The 18,813-nt window shown below is 40.7% G+C and overlaps 2 protein-coding genes across 2 annotated transcripts in view; one reads left to right on the forward strand and one right to left on the reverse strand.

Moving 5' to 3' along the window:
* On the reverse strand, positions 1–10,735 carry ADAT2 (adenosine deaminase tRNA specific 2). The gene is made up of 6 exons (XM_074896469.1): positions 10,618–10,735; positions 10,272–10,376; positions 2,886–3,036; positions 2,209–2,315; positions 445–517; positions 1–326 (listed from the first exon to the last, which is right to left on the reverse strand). Exons 1-6 carry the CDS (start codon positions 10,675–10,677, stop codon positions 286–288), a joined length of 537 nt encoding a protein of 178 aa, XP_074752570.1. The 5' UTR covers positions 10,678–10,735; the 3' UTR covers positions 1–285.
* Positions 10,729–18,813, forward strand: part of PEX3 (peroxisomal biogenesis factor 3) — a 20,361-nt gene continuing 12,276 nt past the window's right edge. Inside the window, exons 1-2 of the mRNA XM_074896467.1 lie at positions 10,729–10,884; positions 18,566–18,697. Coding sequence (XP_074752568.1) covers positions 10,812–10,884; positions 18,566–18,697 — 205 coding nt within the window. The 5' untranslated portion in view covers positions 10,729–10,811. The remainder of the gene's footprint in view (positions 10,885–18,565; positions 18,698–18,813) is intronic.

Genomic DNA, 18,813 nt, shown 5'->3' on the forward strand with positions numbered 1-18,813 from the left:
TACAGAAGGGCATCATTTTAATGGATCCAACTGGCTGTAAACAAGTGAATTTGAACCATACATTTTCCTTTTTCTAAAAACAGCCACTTAGTCTTCTCCTTGGTCATGTATGATAAGGAGAAATCACATACATAGAAACAAAAAGGAACAGGTAGTAAGTATCCAATTAGTAAAACCAGTACAGAACATCAGACATAGTTTAATTGGACCGTACATTTTTAAAGAGAGGGATGCTGGAGTCACCTTCATGTATCATTTTTTGGTCAGTTTCTGTCCCCCATCAGGCTAATTACGATTGTCCTTTTTTCGTACTTTTGATTTTGGTGCTGCCAAGAAGAAACAGAAAGGGAGAAAAAACATCAGAATTGCATTACAGTAATGCCAGTGGCAGCATTCTTTTAAATTAGACTGGGATCAAAATGGATCCATTAATGTGAAACTTACCATTGGGATTTTCTTGTCTGTAGAAAGCTTTTAACATTTCCACCGCTTCTTTGGCACGATAGCCAGAAACGCACTGTTCAAATTAGAATGATGGTTCATGAGCACATCTGAGAATAACACATTCCATGCTTCACAATAATGCCTTAAGTACAGAACAATTGGCAACAACTGTACTGTCAATTTGGGGGTCTGAAAATTTGAGGCTGAATACCTACTACCTTTGAAATATACTTTGTTGAGGCTTAGCAGAGTAAACAATTTCCCTAATAACTTAAAGTTAGGCAAAACAAACTTTCTTAGTAACTTACATAACATTTTAATGCAATCTCCAATTTCTTTCTTATTAATGTGTTTCCAGATTACTTCATATACCCCTCAAGCACTTAGAAATGTAAAAGAATACACCAAGGTATTTGTACCTAAGAGCCCTACCAGAAAACATTCGTCCACGCACCAATTCTTTATTCCTAGCAGTCACTTCTCAGACCTTTTCTGTCCTTCCAAAATTTTTTTCCAGGCCATGAACATTAATGACAAAACCTTTAAATGTCACTAACACTGAATGAATCTCCATCCACGCTGGAAAATAATCTATTACACCTATACATCCCACTGCAGTTGCCTAGAGAAACAAAGGAAAAATCTTCTCCGTTTTTCTTCTGAACATATAGAAAAATTAAATACCACATGCAAATGTCAGCAGATGAACAATCTTCCAGTACTGACTACACAAATTAATTCAGATGCTAGTCTCACAAACACCCTGACAGAAAGGTGCTTAATATGTTTACAATGGACTGTCAAACAGTGTCATCTTGCTGATAGAAATTCTTTCTGAGCCCAAAGCCTATAGTGCTTATTTACAATGCTGAAATATATTACTTGGTTTTTACATTCATTAAATCATAGATGTTGTATGGAAAAGAACTTTAAGAACCCTAATCAGTACCATTGTATAAAGCAGGATCCTCTACAACTATGTATAATGTAATAAATATAATGCTATAAATACTCTCTTTCTATATGTATGTATAGGTATACTAATATAATGCTGTAAAGGAGCTAGATTTATGTATACTACACCTCCACTGAATGCTTGTCCAGCCTTTCTTAAATGACAAAGATGGCTCATTCTCCCCAGAGACTCTGTTCTAGTCCTTCAGTAACCTTACTGTTCAGAAAGTTTCCCAATATCTACACTAAATCTCTTCTGCTACTTTTGCAGTCCACATTTATTTTGAGATTGGAACTATATGAAGTAAGTCTAAAGTAATGCATTTACCTCATATAGGGGTAGACTGGGAGCAAAAATACAATAATTTCCAGTAGTTCAGCTAAAACCCAGTAACTTAGTAAGTTTCTGTTACTTGATCTTTATTGATTATGTATTTGTACATTCTGCAGTTTAAAATAATTTTTACCTCATCTCTTCCTGCAGTATACACTTACTGTTCTAAGTATTACACATCTTTTAGATATATTTATTCCTTACCTTGTTCCACCACTATAATTCTTTCCTTTCCTCTTTGACACATCCTTTTAAATATTTTAAGATTGTCATCAGGCTTTTCCTCAATTGTTTTTTTTTCTTTTAGGACTTAATTTTTTTTAACATTATTTTCTTGTTAAGTCAAGTTTACTTGACTTTGATCACCCTTCATCTGAGTCCTCTTATACTGGACGCATAACATTCTAAAAGCATGGTAAAAAAGCTAGGTACAAGTACCCTAGCTGAAAAACAAAGGAAAACATTTTATAACTTACTTCAAATGGTTCTCCTGTGTCTACCATATCATCAGAGGAGATGCTCAAAACTGAGCCACAGCCTCCAAATCGCTCATTTTGACAGCCATATACGACCCGTGGAATTTATGTAAACAAGTTAAGGTATTACGCTAAAGTGAAAAGTGAGCAGGAAATACAGTAGCCTGATTTAAGTAGTCATTAAATTCACTAAAATGTGTTTGTACTTTTCAAACTAAATTAGTTTGTACTACAATTCTTCCCTCATAAAATCAGAGCTTACTTCTGAGTAATGCAAGATGTCCTGCTGAAGATGCACACATCCACCTTCCTCAGAAAAGGAGAAGCAAGAATCCCAAAGCAGAGGCATAAAGCCATGGTTCGCTGATTGTTACAACATTCAGAACTGAACACTGAACTGAGACTAGCTCACTTTACATAATAACATATCTCTAAAATGTATTTTTACATCCCTAAGAGAACGTGTTGTTTGTCGCAATTGTGCAATTTCCGTTTCATTCTTGAATATCTCGCCATTTAGCATGCAGCCAATGGAGGTGGGTGCAGGCTCCCAGACCAGAAGATGTTATCCCCTTTGGCTTTGCCTGACAGTATCAAGCCCTTCTCTGTGGGCTCACTGCCAGAAGAGTAACATTTTGACATATGGTTTCCCAGCATGAATAAGCATGGAAGGATACTCATCAAGCGCACGGCAGCTGCGCACATGATACAAGGCTCTACAGTTACATACAATACCGAGTGTGCAAACACTTCTGTATACTCTCTGTTGTGTTGCTTGCACCAGTCAAGGACCCGATCAATTGCCACCATCTCTGCATGTCGTGTAGCCTAGGAGATAAAAATAAACATTTTCTTAAAGTTTGCACTGATTCACAGTGATGTCATAAAATTATTCTTTCAAGTCAAAGGCATGATGGCCTGACATCTAACTTATTAATAATGCAATTATTTTCACTTCTGTTCAAGAAGTAATCTAATGCTTTCTTGAGAAGTCTCTTTTTAGTACACCTCTTTGCTGGTTCAAGTTGCAGAAGAAATTTCATGCAGCCCAAACTGCAAAAGAAATAGCAAAGAACACATTCAACATCCATCTCATATGCAGCATACACAAAACCAACAAACACAAACCAGTTTTTCTTCTACCTGTTCCTAGGCAGGAGTCTGCTCAGAAGTCTCCCCTCTCTGTCATGCCAGCATAGCAAGAGAAGGCATGAAAGCTCTGCTTGAGGCTTAAGGGATGCACAAAGCTGACTTAAAACAACTGATCTAGCCCACTGTGCTTCCAAGAGCAAGAATGAAGGCTGAGTTACTTTCTCTGGAATTATTAAGAAACCGCTCCTAGTAGTACCTTTTCCTCCCTCTGACAATGTTACCATGCCTGCATGGCACGAATACATTGTGAATAAGCAATAATTTCAGTATGTTTCTGGAACTGCTTGGCCTAACTGTGTAAACACAGTATTTTTGGTTTGCATCAGGCTTAATGCTGCCTGGGAATACGTACATATACATTAAGCCCCTCAAGTAATAGGCAGGAATTGCAGCATATGCCTGATTACAAACAGACAGAATATTGATTTCTCTTTTTTTAATCCCAGACAACCGAATGATGAGTATCTCATAGGTTACAGCAACAGGTGTGGCACAAAAACCTGAACAGAAGTGTGACTTTAATTGCAGAGTCAAAACAATCAATAACGTCCCAGGGTTGCTCTGGAATGTCTGCAGCAGTGTGTTTTGCCAATCAAATGTCACAGCAAAATATCACAAAGTACTAGTTATGAAAGGACTCTCCAGTTACAAAGCCCAATTCTTATTTAAATTAAGGCTGTTAGTATTTTCCTTCTTTTTAATCTATTCTGGAAATAAAGACTATTCTGGAAAAAAAGACTTGACACAGGCATTAGACTAAGACTTAATCAATCCAAATTATACTTGTACCTCCACTACATATGTCTTTATGTGACCTTAAGATAACTTCCTCTCAATACATGAACCTGGCTTAATGTTTTTGTACTGTGAAGATCTGTGGTAATAGTGGTGAGATGCTCTACAATATATGCTAAAGGACTCATGTATAAGTAACTTAGTGGCAAGTTTAATTCTGTTTAAAAATATTTTAACACTTCTACAGAGATCTGCATTGCCTACATTAGCTAACAGCACAGTGCAAGATGAGTTTAGCTGTAGAGCAAAATAGTGCTGAGGACTACACACCAATTCAGGGGAGTTCACGCTGGCCAAGCTCCAGCTTAGGCCACAGGACAGTATATTGCCAGCAATAACTGGAGTGTATTAGGTATGCTTGCTGAGTACATCTTTCTGGACTCATCTGAGTGCAGTATAGTTTCAACTGAAAGGAAGACACTTTGCCATCTCTGAGACACAAACCAAAGCATGGTAAGCAGTCACAATCAAGAAATTGATGCCATGAGCGCACTTGGGATCTGAACTAACATAATAATGAACACCCACACAGAATAAAACATGGATCTGAATCAACTTGCAGACATGATTCCTCCAGACCTACTAGTGACATGTTGCCATGAAGGTTCCCTAGTTGAATAAATGAGATCACATCAGCTGAAGTCTCAAAGCATAACGCCCCAGCAGAATGATGCCTCAGAACAAGTACAGCTACTGTAACTCAAAAGTGTAAGTTGTGGCTATTCTAGATTTGTGCCCCTCAGATCAGAAGAGACACGAATACCATATTCGCTTTTTGACTCTTGAGCATGAATTGAAAACATAAGCAATAAGCCTTCATTACTGGAGGAAAACATGCCTCTAACCTATGACACTGCTTCATACTGAGTACATCAGTAGCTTTTAGGCCTCTGCTGATCTTGGGAGTCCAAATTAAGAGCTATGCAGCTGCTCTAAGTGATACCAGCTTCTGTGGTAACAGAAGACAGCTACACCAAAGAGATTACACTAATACAGGATATTACTAGAACCCAGTGCATCCACATCTTAAGTACTACATACTGGTTTCGTCATCTCACCTCAGGAAGACATGGGAACATCAGGACAAATTCACCACAGGGTGAGAAAGCTACATTATCTAAGCTACAGAACAGGCCCTGGACAGAGACTAATTAGGCTATGGCTCTTAACTCACCAGATACAGTCATTAGTTTTCCAAGTTAAGACAACTACGGTAGATGTTTATAAAAATTAAGAAAAATGTGGAAAAGCAAACAGTAAATTGTGATGTATTATTTCTCATAACAAGTGGGCACCCAATGAAATTATCAGGCAGCAGATTTAAAACAAACAAAAGGAAGTACTCTTTCACAAAGCACATAATTAAATTGTGGAACTCATTGCCACAGGATGCTATGGAAGCCAAAAATATAAATTAGTTCAAAAAAGGTTTAGACAAATTCATGGAGGATATGTGCACAGACAGCTATCAGAGACAATGATCCAGATACAGTCTTGGGCTCTGGAAGTCCCTAAGCTACTCACTTGCAGAAGTGGAAAGGATACACAAGGCAAAGGTTTACACTACTCTCTTCTTGTTTCTTGAGCTCCTTCCTTAAGCATCTGCTAAAGGTCCCTCTTAAAGACAAGATGTGGGGGAAAAACTGACTTGCTAGGTCTGTCTTAAGACTTTATTTTGTATTGAGCTATGACTAGAGAGTCTTTTTTATTGACTTGCTGCGTGTAAAATAACATATAAAAAAGATGATTTTCATTTTGAGTCACTGACTCAGTTCAAAAGTTTCTATAAATCCCTACTGGTTTTTAACTTGCCCAATCTTATACACTATTTTAAAGACAAGAAAACAAAAGCAGGTAAGAGTAGAAAGAGGAAAAGAATTGGTAAGAGTGTTAAATGGTGTTCCAAGGTAAAAATATTTGAAGCTGACATCTGTGGGGAAAAAGCCTTGACAAAGCCTTAAAATAGTGCCCCAAACTGGGGCAAATGTTTTATAGGCAAATAAAGATACCATTACTGCCTAAAAAGCTTACCTACTAAATCTTGGTCCAGAATTAACAAGTGAGAGTAATGGGGGCCAAAGCTCAAAGTTCTATATTATCGTGTAGCTTCATTAGTAATTTAAGACTGCAAACAACACTTTCAATTATTGTGTACTGTACTTGCAAGATGATCTGGGCAAAGACAAATGCTACAGTGACCCAACAGGAAATAACAAAGAGGAGAAATCTGCATGTATCAATAAAGGACCTAAGACAGAAAACATTTTAGTGTGAATGATTGCATCACACATGTGAATAAAGATGCCAAAAAAAGGGTTCTAGTTGGAAAGGGTCACGTGTTATAAAGAAGAAAATTTTCAGGTTGGTCTGAGGCAAGACTGTGAACAAGCAAGTGTGGGAACTGCCAGAGAGAACACAGCATTGGCACAAGCTTGTGAATATACCGCCAGGCTGTCAAAAATGAATGCCTTACACAGACATTTGTTGCACTAGTGCCCAACAAATCCAAGTAATGACATGCCTAACTATTTTGAAATGCTGATGCCACAGCCATGCTCCTAAAAACCATAAAATAAAACAAACGCAGCTGTATATTAACGCCCTTCTTCCAACAGAAACTTCTTCCAGAAGAATGTGATGATGATCAATAATTTTGCAAGTAACTTCCAACGCACAGTATCTCTGACATTAATGTGTGCTGCTATGGACATGCAGGGCAGAAACAAAGTGTGCAGGGTGACAGAAGACAAACTGAGAAAAATTGGAGAGGTTTCAGTCAATAAATCTTTTTGCTGAAATGAGCAGTTTAGGAAAAGAATGAAAAAGGGCATAAAGAAGACACTACCCGCACCTAACTCCAGTCAGTGAGATCAGAGGTTGAAGGGACTCAAGGAGAAGATGAAATTGATTTGACATAAAGTGGCAAGTTGATTCCTGAGCAAGGGCAGAATTGTAGGGAAGGACTGCAGATCTAACTGGATGAATGATCATTTTTTGAAAGCATGAAGAAAGTTTTTAAGAAGTGAAAAAAGCCAATATAAAGCTACATCTTGGAGGTCAGAAAGCAAAGGCTAAAGGAAGAATCACCAAATGTCAACCTTCCAAAACAAATTACATAAAAAGTAAAAATACCTTGAAAGAAACCATGTGATAAAGGAGTTAGAACTTCTACAGTGACCTTGAGATGAGGCTCAAACGTAATTACAGTACTACTCCAAAACAAAATTAATATTTTGCCTTTTCAATAAAAATGACATGGAGAAGGTGGTCAAAAACCAAAATAAGAATATGAAAGCACAAATTACAGCATATGAGATACAGAATTAGGACTTTAAAATTATGAAATTGTCTAGGGCATGGAAGAAGGATGAAGGTCAAAAACTCAAGTTGATAGATCGTCTCCATCAGAAAAATACTAAAGAACTTGTGAATGAGGCTGCCAGTCTCACCGCAATGCTTCTAATATATCAGGGGAGAGTATCATGTCTGAAACCTGTCAGAGCAAACAGACTCATGGTAATGAAAAATAGGAAGGATACACAATCCCGTACAGATCCAGAAGAGTCTCAACAGCAAAACAGGCAACATAACTAACTTTGAAAGCAATCCTATAAGGACTAGTCTATAAAAGGAAACAAAAGTAAGATAGTTGACACTAAATTAACCTAGTAACTTTCTTTGACAAATGTTTTTTCTAGGCATGAGAAATGCCAGTCTCACCTCTCTGGACTTCTACTCCGCATCTGACACAGTGCAACAAGTGACGTTTTTGTCAGTCTGGGGAAAACTGAGTAGCACCAGAAATGTAAGGTGAGCAAGCAAGGAAGAGAAGTTGCACTGAAAGGGGAAATATTTGCCCAGAGGGAACTAATAAGTAAAGATGCTCAAAGATCATTTTGCTTAAATGTTTTCAGTTGTGACATTGGCCTTTAACTGGAGAAACACAGAAAACAGTTAACGATGTGATTGATGGCTTTCATGTGATAAAATACATCATCAGAAGAGACAGGGTCAGAGTGTCAACCAAGAGGTGGATGGCCTTAGAGATGGAAAAAAAAAATCAAAACAACAAATGAATAACAAAACAGCATAAAAGACCAAGGAAGCTCCAGAAAAGATGGGTGGACTTACTTCCAGGGATAACGGGATGTATTAATGTTATCAAATAAAGCACAAGAGAAAGTCCATCTGGAATACAGTATACAGTTCTGGTTAAGTGAATTCAAGAAAGATGAATCCAAGCTGGATTCATGTATACAAGATTAGAACGAATGCAGAAAGAAAGCCTGTCTCCTAAGAGGAGATTAAACAGCTGGCTTGGGGAAAACAGGGAAAAACAAAAGCCAAAAGGAAATATGATCATGACATCCAAGCTATGTAAAATAATGGATGATGCTGGCACAAGAACAGAGAGATATAAATGGACCATAAAAAGTTTACAACTGGAAATCAGATGTTCTGTAGCCATCTGAGGAATGATGTTCTAGAAAAGTCCTCCAATATGAGGTAGGACGAGAAATTAGTTTTAAAACAGACCTTGACAAATTTATGATGTCTGCTGGAACTGCCTCAATGGTTCAAGAGGGGTTGTTTTTTCCCCCAGATTGTTCCTAAATAATGCCAGAAATTGTTGGGAAAAAAATGAAAACAATTTCCTGCATTCACATTTCCCACCAAGCGCATCTTTCAAGCTTACATTTTCTTTTAGACTATATGGAGCAATTAAGTATCTGAGACAAAATTTAGAAGCACTAAGTACCCAGCATTTCCAATCACTATAATATAAGCATTTATGAAAATTAAGCCACAAAAGAATTGAAACTTGAGCTAAACAGAAATTGAAAAAAGGCTTGGCTTTCAAAGATTTTAACAGTTTACTGTTTTTAAAATGCAGGCTACTTGGATTTAAGTACAAAATTTCAGACAACCCTGACATTAACATCAAAAAAGTCTGGCTTTCCTAATATTTTTAAGTTCATTCTGATTTTGTTATCAGCCTCATCAGCTATGTTCTGCCCGTTTATTAACACGTGATTTTCTACACAGCATTAGTAACTCTGGCACAATTTTCCTAAGAGGTGTCTGCTTCCCCACAGTGTTTACACTGATGTAACTTGAGATACCTCACTTCTCTGTCATCTGGCTTTCTTGAGTTGTATCAGAATTATCTTAATACATTATGGATTGTCCTGTACTACAAATTAGTATAATGATTCATCTTCACTGTTACATTTTTAAGCTTAAAAGACCCATTTTCATCTTTTATTATATTTTCAGATGAGGCATCTAATATAAATTACAGCCATATCCTGGAATCAGGTTCATTTATACAAAACTTCCAGTTGTACAAAATCCCTGTTGGCTTTAATGGGTCTCCCAGAACATGTAAGATCTAATTTGACAGCTAAAATTGCACACGTGTGGTTTAAAATTCACAGGCAATATTTTTTGGAAAAAACAATTTTGTCAAAGGAAGAATTTTCATAAACTAGGCACAAGATTTTGTTACCCTATCCTATTCTGTAACTCTGCACAACTTCCCAACTCCTTCCCCTGTCTCTTCCAAAATGAGACTAATAATTATTTGTTCCTTTATTTGTATGGATTTTTTTTCCCCAGAAAAGCCACAGAGTTGGATTTCCCATTTACAGTTCACTACTTTTCAGATAACATTTTCATGTTACATGATAAGGTTATCTCGCTAACAACATAAACTGTTGCTGGAGTCTCTGTGGAAAGAATTTGAACAGAGAGGCTGCACAGGTCACTCTTTTCTCACTCTTAACCCTCAGGTGACTTTAAAGGCCTTCAGAGAGCACGTCTGAAACCCAAACACCTTCCAGGGACGGCACTCTCCATTTCACACCGTGACTTCGCCACCTGCCCCGCCTTGTTTCCCATCCCCTTGCTCCTGGCACCCGCTGGCTTTCTCCCGAAAGTCGCCCGCCACCCTCCCGGGGCCCTCCCGCGCCGGCCGGGGGCTGAAGCGGCCGGACCGCGCCCCGAAGCGAGCGGGCGCCGCCGCAGCCCGGCGCAGGGCCTTTCGCCCGCCGCCAAGGGCCCCTCACCCGCCGCCCCCCCCCCCTCCGCGGAGGAGCCCCCTCGCCCCAACTCACGTCCTTCATCTCGTTGACCTCGTTCCTGCCCCTCCCTATGACCTCGCCGTCATACACCAGGAGGCAACCGACGGGAACCTCCCCCTTCTCCAGCGCCTCTTTAGCCTGCAGGACAGACGGATGGACGGACAGACAGACAGTCGCGAGGCAGCGTTACCGGCGGGAGGCACGAGCCAGGTTTAACGAACCGCCGTTTTCCCGCCCGCTGGGCGCTGCCGCGAGGGAGGCCTCGGCCCGCCGCCCGCCCCAGGGCTCCCCTCAGGCCTTCTCCGAGGTTTGCCCCGCGGTTTCCCCGCCCGCCCCCCCCCTCCCTCCCGGCCGGGGGGAGACCACTGCCCGCACTGACCACTTCGAGGGCCTGGTCCATCCAGGCCACCGCCGCCGCCTCTTCCTCCTCCTTCTCCATGGCCGGCACCGGCGGAGCGCGGGCGGTGTTTCCGGGGGGCCGGGCGGCGAGGCACGGCGGGTGGGGCCACTACTACCGCCCCTTCCGCCGACGCGGGGAGGCGAGGGGCGGCCGGGCCGGGCCGGGCGCGCAGGATGCTCCGGTCCCTCTGGAGTTTTCTCAAGCGGCACAAGAAGAAATGCCTTGTCCTCGGCACCTTCCTCGGCGGTGAGTGCCCGGCAGCGGGGCCTCGGGGCGGTGGGGGGCGATTACAGGGCTCGGCGCGGAGCTGGCCTCGGGGCCGGCCGTGGGGCCTCCCCGCTGTCGGTTCCCGCCGGGGAGGCCCCCTCAGAGGCGGCGCTCGCCCGCTGAGCCTGATGAGCCCCCGGTGGTCAGGCGGGTTCCCCGGTGGTGGGAAAGCGCCTCTGCCCGCCACTCCGGCCCTGCCTCCTGGGCGAGACCGGCGCCGGCCGCTGGCGGGACGCGCCCGGCGGTGCCGCCGCTGTGGGCGGGGGGCTGTTGCGCAGGGAGCTCCGCGGTGGCCTGGAGCAGACCTTGGCTTTGCTGGTGACACCAAAACGCACCCGCTGACCGGTTCTGGGAGAGCTCAGGTGGCAGGGGGATTTTTTCCCCTAGGCAGAGGGGAAAATCTGCGAGTCGTCTCTGAAAGCCCTAAAACACAGGGAGTCAGTCGAGTTGCCTGGGTGTTCTTACGGCAGGTGTTTGTGTTGGTCTGAAACAGCGTTTAACCGCGCAAAGTGTGGGTGACGTTTGTATTATTATTTTTAGGACGGAGGCTGAAAGCCTGCACTTTTAAAAGTGACTTGGGCATCGAGGTGAATTGTAAAATACAAACCAACTGCAGACACAAAACTTTAGTGGAGAGGAGGATTTACAGTAATTATTCAAGCTGTTCTTTCTCCGTTAAAGCTCTTGCCTATCCTGTAGGATGGTTATGGTCTGGTAAGCTCCTCTGTTTCTTGAAGTTATTATAGGGTTCTTTTTAGTCGGTATTGGATTTAAAAGAACACCCTGGATATCTCTCTCTCTGTATAATAATGAAGTGCATATGTGTGCAGCTGAACATTAGATACTCCTCAAAAGGTACAGCTGTGTCTTTGCATGCTCAGTTATCAGATGTACTTCTATCTTATGCAGGTGACACAGAATTAAATATTACTGAGTTGCTAATGAAAGTTTTTATTTGTTTATACCTGCTGGAACATGTCTGAACAGTCAGATATTCAGAGGGCTACAGGGGTTTTGCAGTACGGTTTGTCTCATACTCAGGTGAGGTCTCTTGTGAAGGTGAATTGTATATACTTCTGACTTGCCTTGGTTGTTGTGTCCTCTGCATCCTTTTGCATTAATTCCTTCTGCATTTTTTGAAAGAGTGGCAATTAATACGCTATAATAGTTTAGATGATGGTTACTGAAGTACTTGTCGGACCCCTTCTCCACCTGCAGGTTTTCTGACTGTGCAATTACAGCAGAATGTACTGTTTACCAGTTTTTGAGCCACCACACTTACAGCCCACCATGTTAAGTAAACATTTACTTTAATATACAAGCCTGTAACCTGCAAGCTGTTCTCCCTCCCCTGCAAGCTGCCTTTGTGAGAGTGGTGGGCAGACAAATAGGAATAGTAAAAACATCATTGTCCTGGTATGAGCTAGTAAATGTGGATCAGTGTCCCAGTGGGAAAAGCAGATACTGGGGAGCTTGTGGCTCTTGGTAGTCCTTATAGACTGAAATCCTAAATTCATCATGTATAAACAACACTCTGCCAGCTTGTGAGCCATCCTAATATCACTGAATTTGTAGATTTTTCCTTATGATTGGTGCTGTTTATATACAGGGCAGTGTCACTTTCACTAAAATGCTACTGACTGGATGAAGTACACTTAAAAGAATAATCAGGGACTAAAAGTCATTTAAAGTATGACCAATCAAAAAAAAACCCAAACCCTAGTATGTTCCTCTTCTAACAAGCATTTCAACTTCTGACTGAAAATATTGAACAGTGCTGTCATTGCCTGCAGCCTGGATCAAATACCTGTTTTCTCAGGCTGTGTTGTATTTGAGGACTCTGTAGAAAATTGCTTTTTTGTATTTGAGACTCTGTAGTAAATGGGGCATCTGCAAGCAGGAGAACATCTGAGCTGCTACCAGCTGCAACTTGCACGATGGTATTTTAGGGCAGCCTGGAGTTGGAGGGATTTACTGCAGAGTGCTGCACTACAGTTGTTCAGCAGCTGAATTGTGAGTGCTTTGGTCATCTCCATATTAGTTATGGATCAGACCTTAAAATAACTCTAGGAGCTATGGTAATGCTACCACTAATAAATCAGGACTCTCAGATCCACAGCAGACTCTCCTCATAAAAATACTGCCTAACGTTGAAAGGTAGAATACAACTTTAAATTGCTGCTTTTACTTGAAGACAGAATATTTGGAAGTGGCTGAATGATTTAAGAAAAGCATCCAAATCTGCTGATTTAATACCAGAGACTGGAATCTATATCTCTCTGGTGTTGTTTTGTTTTGTTTTTTTTTAAAAAAATTTTCTGTGAAGGAGGACGTAACAAGGAAAACGGGACATCACAGGGTTTAATGATTTTAAGTCTTTAACTGGCATGTGGTCAGAGATTAATGTGAGTGTTTAATGATTCGTTAGACAGGACAGAAGAGTCTCTACATTATTACTGATACAATGTTATATCAATATTGTGTTAGTGAAGAATTACTGCACCAAAATCTGAGTCGGTTAGTAGCCTTTCCTCAGTTTACTGAGATGGGTTCCTTGTGCGTTATCAATTGCTGTCATGCTTAGTGTAATTTCTGTCAATCTCAACACTGCAACAGATTTTTCTGCGTATGAAGATACAGTAAGAGCTCAAATTGAGGGAAGAGCAACTGAAATAGGCATAATCTTTCCTTAACCATAGAGCAGGGTTGAGAATACCTCAATTTAGCAAAGACCCTTTCTTCAGAAGTCTGTTCTTTTACCAGTATAAAGTAAATTGCATACTAAATAGATTTAAATTTCTTCAAGTGAGCAAAAGCTAGTGATCTGGGATCAAACCTACTAGACATATTTAAAGTAGAGAGAGCTAGCATGATGGAGCTGGAAGGATTGTTATGTTCACTTGTTCTTGTTGGATAGGTAGATTTACCTTAAAGTGGCTTATTTCTCGGTGCTCAGTGTTGAAGGTGTATTTCAGTGGATATTACTAAATGATTCACTGTTGAAATTCTCTCACTGCAGAAGAACAAGTTTAGGGTGTGTCTGCAATGTTTGGTTCTGATTTCAGTGGTGAATGAGTTATTGCTCAATTTCATCTGCGCAACCTTTGGTTTGCAGAAGGAATGTTTCAGTTCAGAAGTCTGTCTGCTTAGCGGAGAAAGTTGTTTTGTGACTGAGTGTAGGGGTGTTAAATAGGTTTTGGTGGGACTCAGTGGTGCTGAGAGACTAAAGCTTTGGTGTCTTTCAATTTTAAATATGATTTTCAACCATAATGGGACAGTTATATGTCAGTTGATGCAGGGCTTGGTATGGCAGTGAGGGTAAAGGTTACATAAGGTTATAAAGAGGATTCCTGAAAACTTGATGCCTCCTCATTACCTATCCCACCCTTCTGCTCATCTCTCTGTTCTACCTGTGAAGAAAGGAGAGGGCTGAGGGAGAGGTAAGCCGTAAGTTATGTGATGTGAGAAATATTCTACCTGTTTGAGGCCACTGGCATGAATATGTAAGAGCCTACAGATCCTGTAAGCTACTTCCATTACTTAAATTTAGATGGGAAGAGACTAACAGTGCTACAGCCAAAGAGGGCTACAGAGACATATTAGAGCACTTTTATCTCAAGTCACTGTTAACAGATGAATCAAACTGTTGCTTCCACAGGATATGGGTATTGTAGTCCCTGGGTGTTCTCAGTGTTGTAGGACGATGTTGTAGTTTAACCCTGGCCAACAGCTAAGCACCACACAGCCACTCACTCACATACACCCACACACCCCCACTCTGTGGGATGGAGGGGAGAATTGGAAGGATAAAAGTGAGAAAACACTTGGGTTGAGATAAAAAGGGTTTAAATAATTACCAAAAAAACCCCCCAAAAGTAAGGAAAAGGAGGAGGGGGAATAACAGAGGGAAAAATAAAACCCAAGGAAGACAAGTGGTGGAAGTGAAGACAGTTGCTTACCACCAACCAACCGATGCTCAGGCAGGCCCCAAGCAGCAGCCCCTCTGCCAACCGCCCCTCTGCCAACCTCCCCTCTAGTTGTGTTGCTGAGCAGGGTGCTGCATGGTATGGAATATCTCTTTGGTCAGCTGGGGTCAGTTGTCCCAGCCGTGTCCCCTCCCAACTTCTTGTGCACCCCCAGCATCCTTGCTGGTGGGGTAGGGTGAGAAGCAGGAAAGGCCTTGACTCTGTGTAAGCACTGTTCAGCAATAACAAAAACATTTCTGTACTATCAACACTGTTTTCAGCACAAATCCAAAGCATAGCCCATACCAGCTAGCATGAAGAAAATTAACTCTATCCCACCCCAAACCAGCACAGACAGCCAATACAGATGTAAATACATTTCACATTGTAGATCAATTTTAAAGCAGAATGAATTATAGTTCAAGACCCTTACTGAGATTCCTTGTACCTGAAGGGTCTGTTATTGGGTGATGTAGTCCTAGTTTGTATCACTCTGTTTCTGAACCCTCTGTGAATCAGAAGTGTTATTCGTATAGTTCACATGTTAATAAAGGCAGAAAAAGGTCTAGATAGAACTTACCTTTTTGGTGGTCTCATTATTGCTGAATTTTCTTAATTCCTGGTTTTGTATGGAATGTATGGGAAAGAGTCAGTCTGAAGTTCCATCGGTACAATGGTTTAGCTAATTAGACATGAGTAAAATGTTGCTGCTGCCACTTTTTGCAGACCTCCTATCCCGTACTGAGATGTAAAATCAAGTTATATTAGCTGTTGTAAACAGTTGGTGTTCACTGTGCTTGTTTGTAACAACAGGGATCTTAAAAATGCCAGTGTAATTTCCTACAGGCACTTTAGCTGACTTGACAGTTCTTGGGATGTGTCTTTCTCTGCTCCTGCTTCCAACTCTGAGTGACAGTGTTTTCATGTGATGCATTCAGCCTGGACTTCTTCGAAGTCTATGTTGTTTTCAAGTCTCCTGATTTAATGCTACATGTATCAGTGTAGGTGCACACAGTGGTTCTAAAGTAACATGTGAACACACAGGCAGACCGACTCCCCGGCTGGCAGCTCTTTGAAATATCCCGTTGGCTGGAGACTTGCAGAGGCTGTGAGTTCAGCCAGGAGTGACCCGTGGGCAGAAGTTTACTGCCACAAAGCTGACAAAGAGCCATGCTGTTAGTAACAGAGGCAACTTCTTTGTTGTTCATTGGTTTTACTTAAGCCATGTAGATGGTGTAACTTTTACCTTGGTTAACTTCTAATGCATTCTGTTGCAAAAGATGAGGATGATACCGAAGTAAATAACATCGGTCAGTGGTGGGTCAAAGTCATGGCTTAGATCAGGGGAGGTGGGGAGAAATAAGACTAGTACTAGCCAGTGTTGCATTATTTTAGACAAGTGTTTTGTCGAAACTCCTTGTTAAACCTGGATGACTGCTAATGCAACTTTGTACCCCTCATGGGGCACGGCAGCTCTTATTACAGAGTAATCACACAGCTTTAACAATCGAGTATTAAGAAATTATCTGTCTCAAGCTTAATTATAAAGGTGCTACTCCAGCGTATCACTCAAGGGCATGTACATGATTCTTCTTGAATTGCTTGTGTATGTTCTGGAAGAGGGGTTTTTCTTTATAGTTAGGACTTCTCTGACACAAAACCTGGAGTTAAAGGACTTATTTTAAGGGGAAAAAATAAACAAAAGTACTCATTTGGATAAATTACTGTGAATGTAATGTGAAAAATGTGATGGGATAAAATGATTGGAAAAATCTTGTGTTCAAAAATTATTTGCTAATACTAAAAATATTGTTGCTGTTTCAGTATGTTAACTGGAAAAAAAAAAATAGTACCCTGATAGTTGTGTTCTAAATATATATTCTTGGCAGCAAGAATTGGTAACTTTTTAGAGAAAAATATTCTGTTATTTATGAAGTCTCATTTTGATTAACAATTTACAGTGCTGAAATTGCATTTTATGTATATGGAACCATAATATTAAAGTTTGCATCTAATGGGGTGAATCTTCTACATGGCAAATGGTTAGTCTGCCTAAAGGCTGAAGCAAGAAAGAGTGACTTCCCCATTTTTATTTTATGAGGCTTTTGGGAAATAAACGGAAGTGACTGCGGTTTTTCCAAACTTGTCTGGCTTGTGGCTGCCTATTTAGGAAATATAATGCTGATATGAATAGCCAGATTTGTTTTTTTCAACCGTAAATATTGGGGCACAAAGTTGAAAAGCCTTTTGAAATACTAATGGTAGTTTTGGAGAATGTATTGAAAAGTTTTAATGGCCTAAAAAATGTAGCGGAATTCAAAATCTTGGGGAGTTTGGTTTGTTTGGGGGTTTTTTGTGGATCAGCCTTGTAAAAATAGCTTTAAAACTTTCAGCATCCAGCAACTGTTAAAGCCTTGTTCATTCAGATATTAACTTTGAAATGTAAAACCCTTGGTTTGAAGAAAACTTTGTAGCTCTGTGTTTATGACTTTGGAAAGTGCTTGGCAGAAAAAAATAGACTTGATATTCTTTCTTCTGTGTACCGTTATTGACTTGACGGAGTCAGAGCTGACATTCTGCAGAGGGGTTTCAGTATTTAGGGGATTGCTCCCCAGTGGACAGAAGATGATAACTTGTATAATAGTCTTTTCTGCTTGTGTTTGTTCCTTCTGTATTTTCTTTCTCAACTTCTTTCATGAGAGAACATGGGAAGAGCTTGTTTATGTCCCTGAATAGGTAACTGCTGCTACCAGTGCATACAGGAGGCATCAGATGAATTTGATACATAGGAGGTGCTATGAGAAGCCTTGGGTGGAGGGGGAGAAATTAATGCAAAGCAGCTTGCTGTGGCCAAAGGCGCTGAGGGTAATTCTGGAAGATGTAGTGGTATCATGAGGAATGGCTTAGAAAGGGCAATGGAGATGAGGAAAGACGAGAAGAGGGCTGCAGGCAGCTGGACAGATCTCTGAGCCTGTCCAGGTCTCTGGTGGTGTGAGAAGAGCAGTTGGGGGAATCTGCAAAGGGATCAATGTTGGGAGAGGAGGAAATGTAGTGATTCATAGTGAGGGTGATGAGGGATGATCAGATCCTCAAGGGTAGGAGAAGAGTGAGACTGGAGAGTAGGAACTAGGCCTGGTTAGAAATAAGAGGGCCACAGTCAAACCCCACCAGAGCTAAGGTTCTTGCTACAGACAAGTTTCAGGACCAAATGGAGGAAGTGTTAGTCTATAACATTTTTCGCTTATGTGATTTTAAGACTTTAGTTTTATCTTTATTTTCAGTTAATTTTAGAGTGATATCCTTTAAAATAAATTAAATTTTCATCCATCGCCAGACCTGTGCATTTCAATTTCTTTTCTCTATAATTTGTTTTTGTTACCCTACAATTTTTCTCTTCCCAATATTTGCTTCAATTTCTCTTCAGTACTGGTTGTTCACATTACAGTAGTACCAAAAATGCCTTCTTTGAAAGGCAAGATATCTCTTCTCAAAGTTTTTTTTTATACTGATTCAAGTCATTACCCTTCACATTTTAATTAATTTTGAAAACATTTCTGAGTATTACTTTGTCAATATTAAAATACTTAAGACTCACATATCCCCAAAAAGCTTCTGTGCACCCTTAAAACCAAAACAGACTGAAGGGACCTTTGTCACATTTTTAAAGCAGCTTGTAATATGAAAATCTCTTGTAGGAGTCTATTTACTGGGAAAATATGGGCAGAAGAAAATCAGAGAAATCCAGGAACGAGAGGCAGCAGAATACATCGCCCAAGCGCGAAGGCAGTATCATTTTGAAAGTAATCAGAGGACGTGCAATATGACAGGTAAGATAAGGAAACAGCTACTGGTTTTGATAGGTGGAATTATTTGGGGATTTATACTATATAGTGGCAGTATGGAAGAAGCATAAGAAATGTAGGTGAATTCAAAATATTAATTA

Source organism: Athene noctua, chromosome 1 (genome assembly GCF_965140245.1).
Source record: "Athene noctua chromosome 1, bAthNoc1.hap1.1, whole genome shotgun sequence".
Lineage (NCBI taxonomy): Eukaryota > Metazoa > Chordata > Aves > Strigiformes > Strigidae > Athene > Athene noctua.

Bases quoted from the DNA above. Each gene is read 5' to 3' on its own strand.
- ADAT2 (XM_074896469.1), bottom strand. From the start codon at position 10,677: ATGGAGAAGGAGGAGGAAGAGGCGGCGGCGGTGGCCTGGATGGACCAG. The intron at 2,316-2,885 runs GTATCCTTCCAT...ACTTGTTTACAT, and splicing joins AGCTGCCGTGCGCTTGATGA to AAATTCCACGGGTCGTATAT. The intron at 327-444 runs GTAAGTTTCACA...TCTTCTTGGCAG, and splicing joins CAGACAAGAAAATCCCAATG to CACCAAAATCAAAAGTACGA.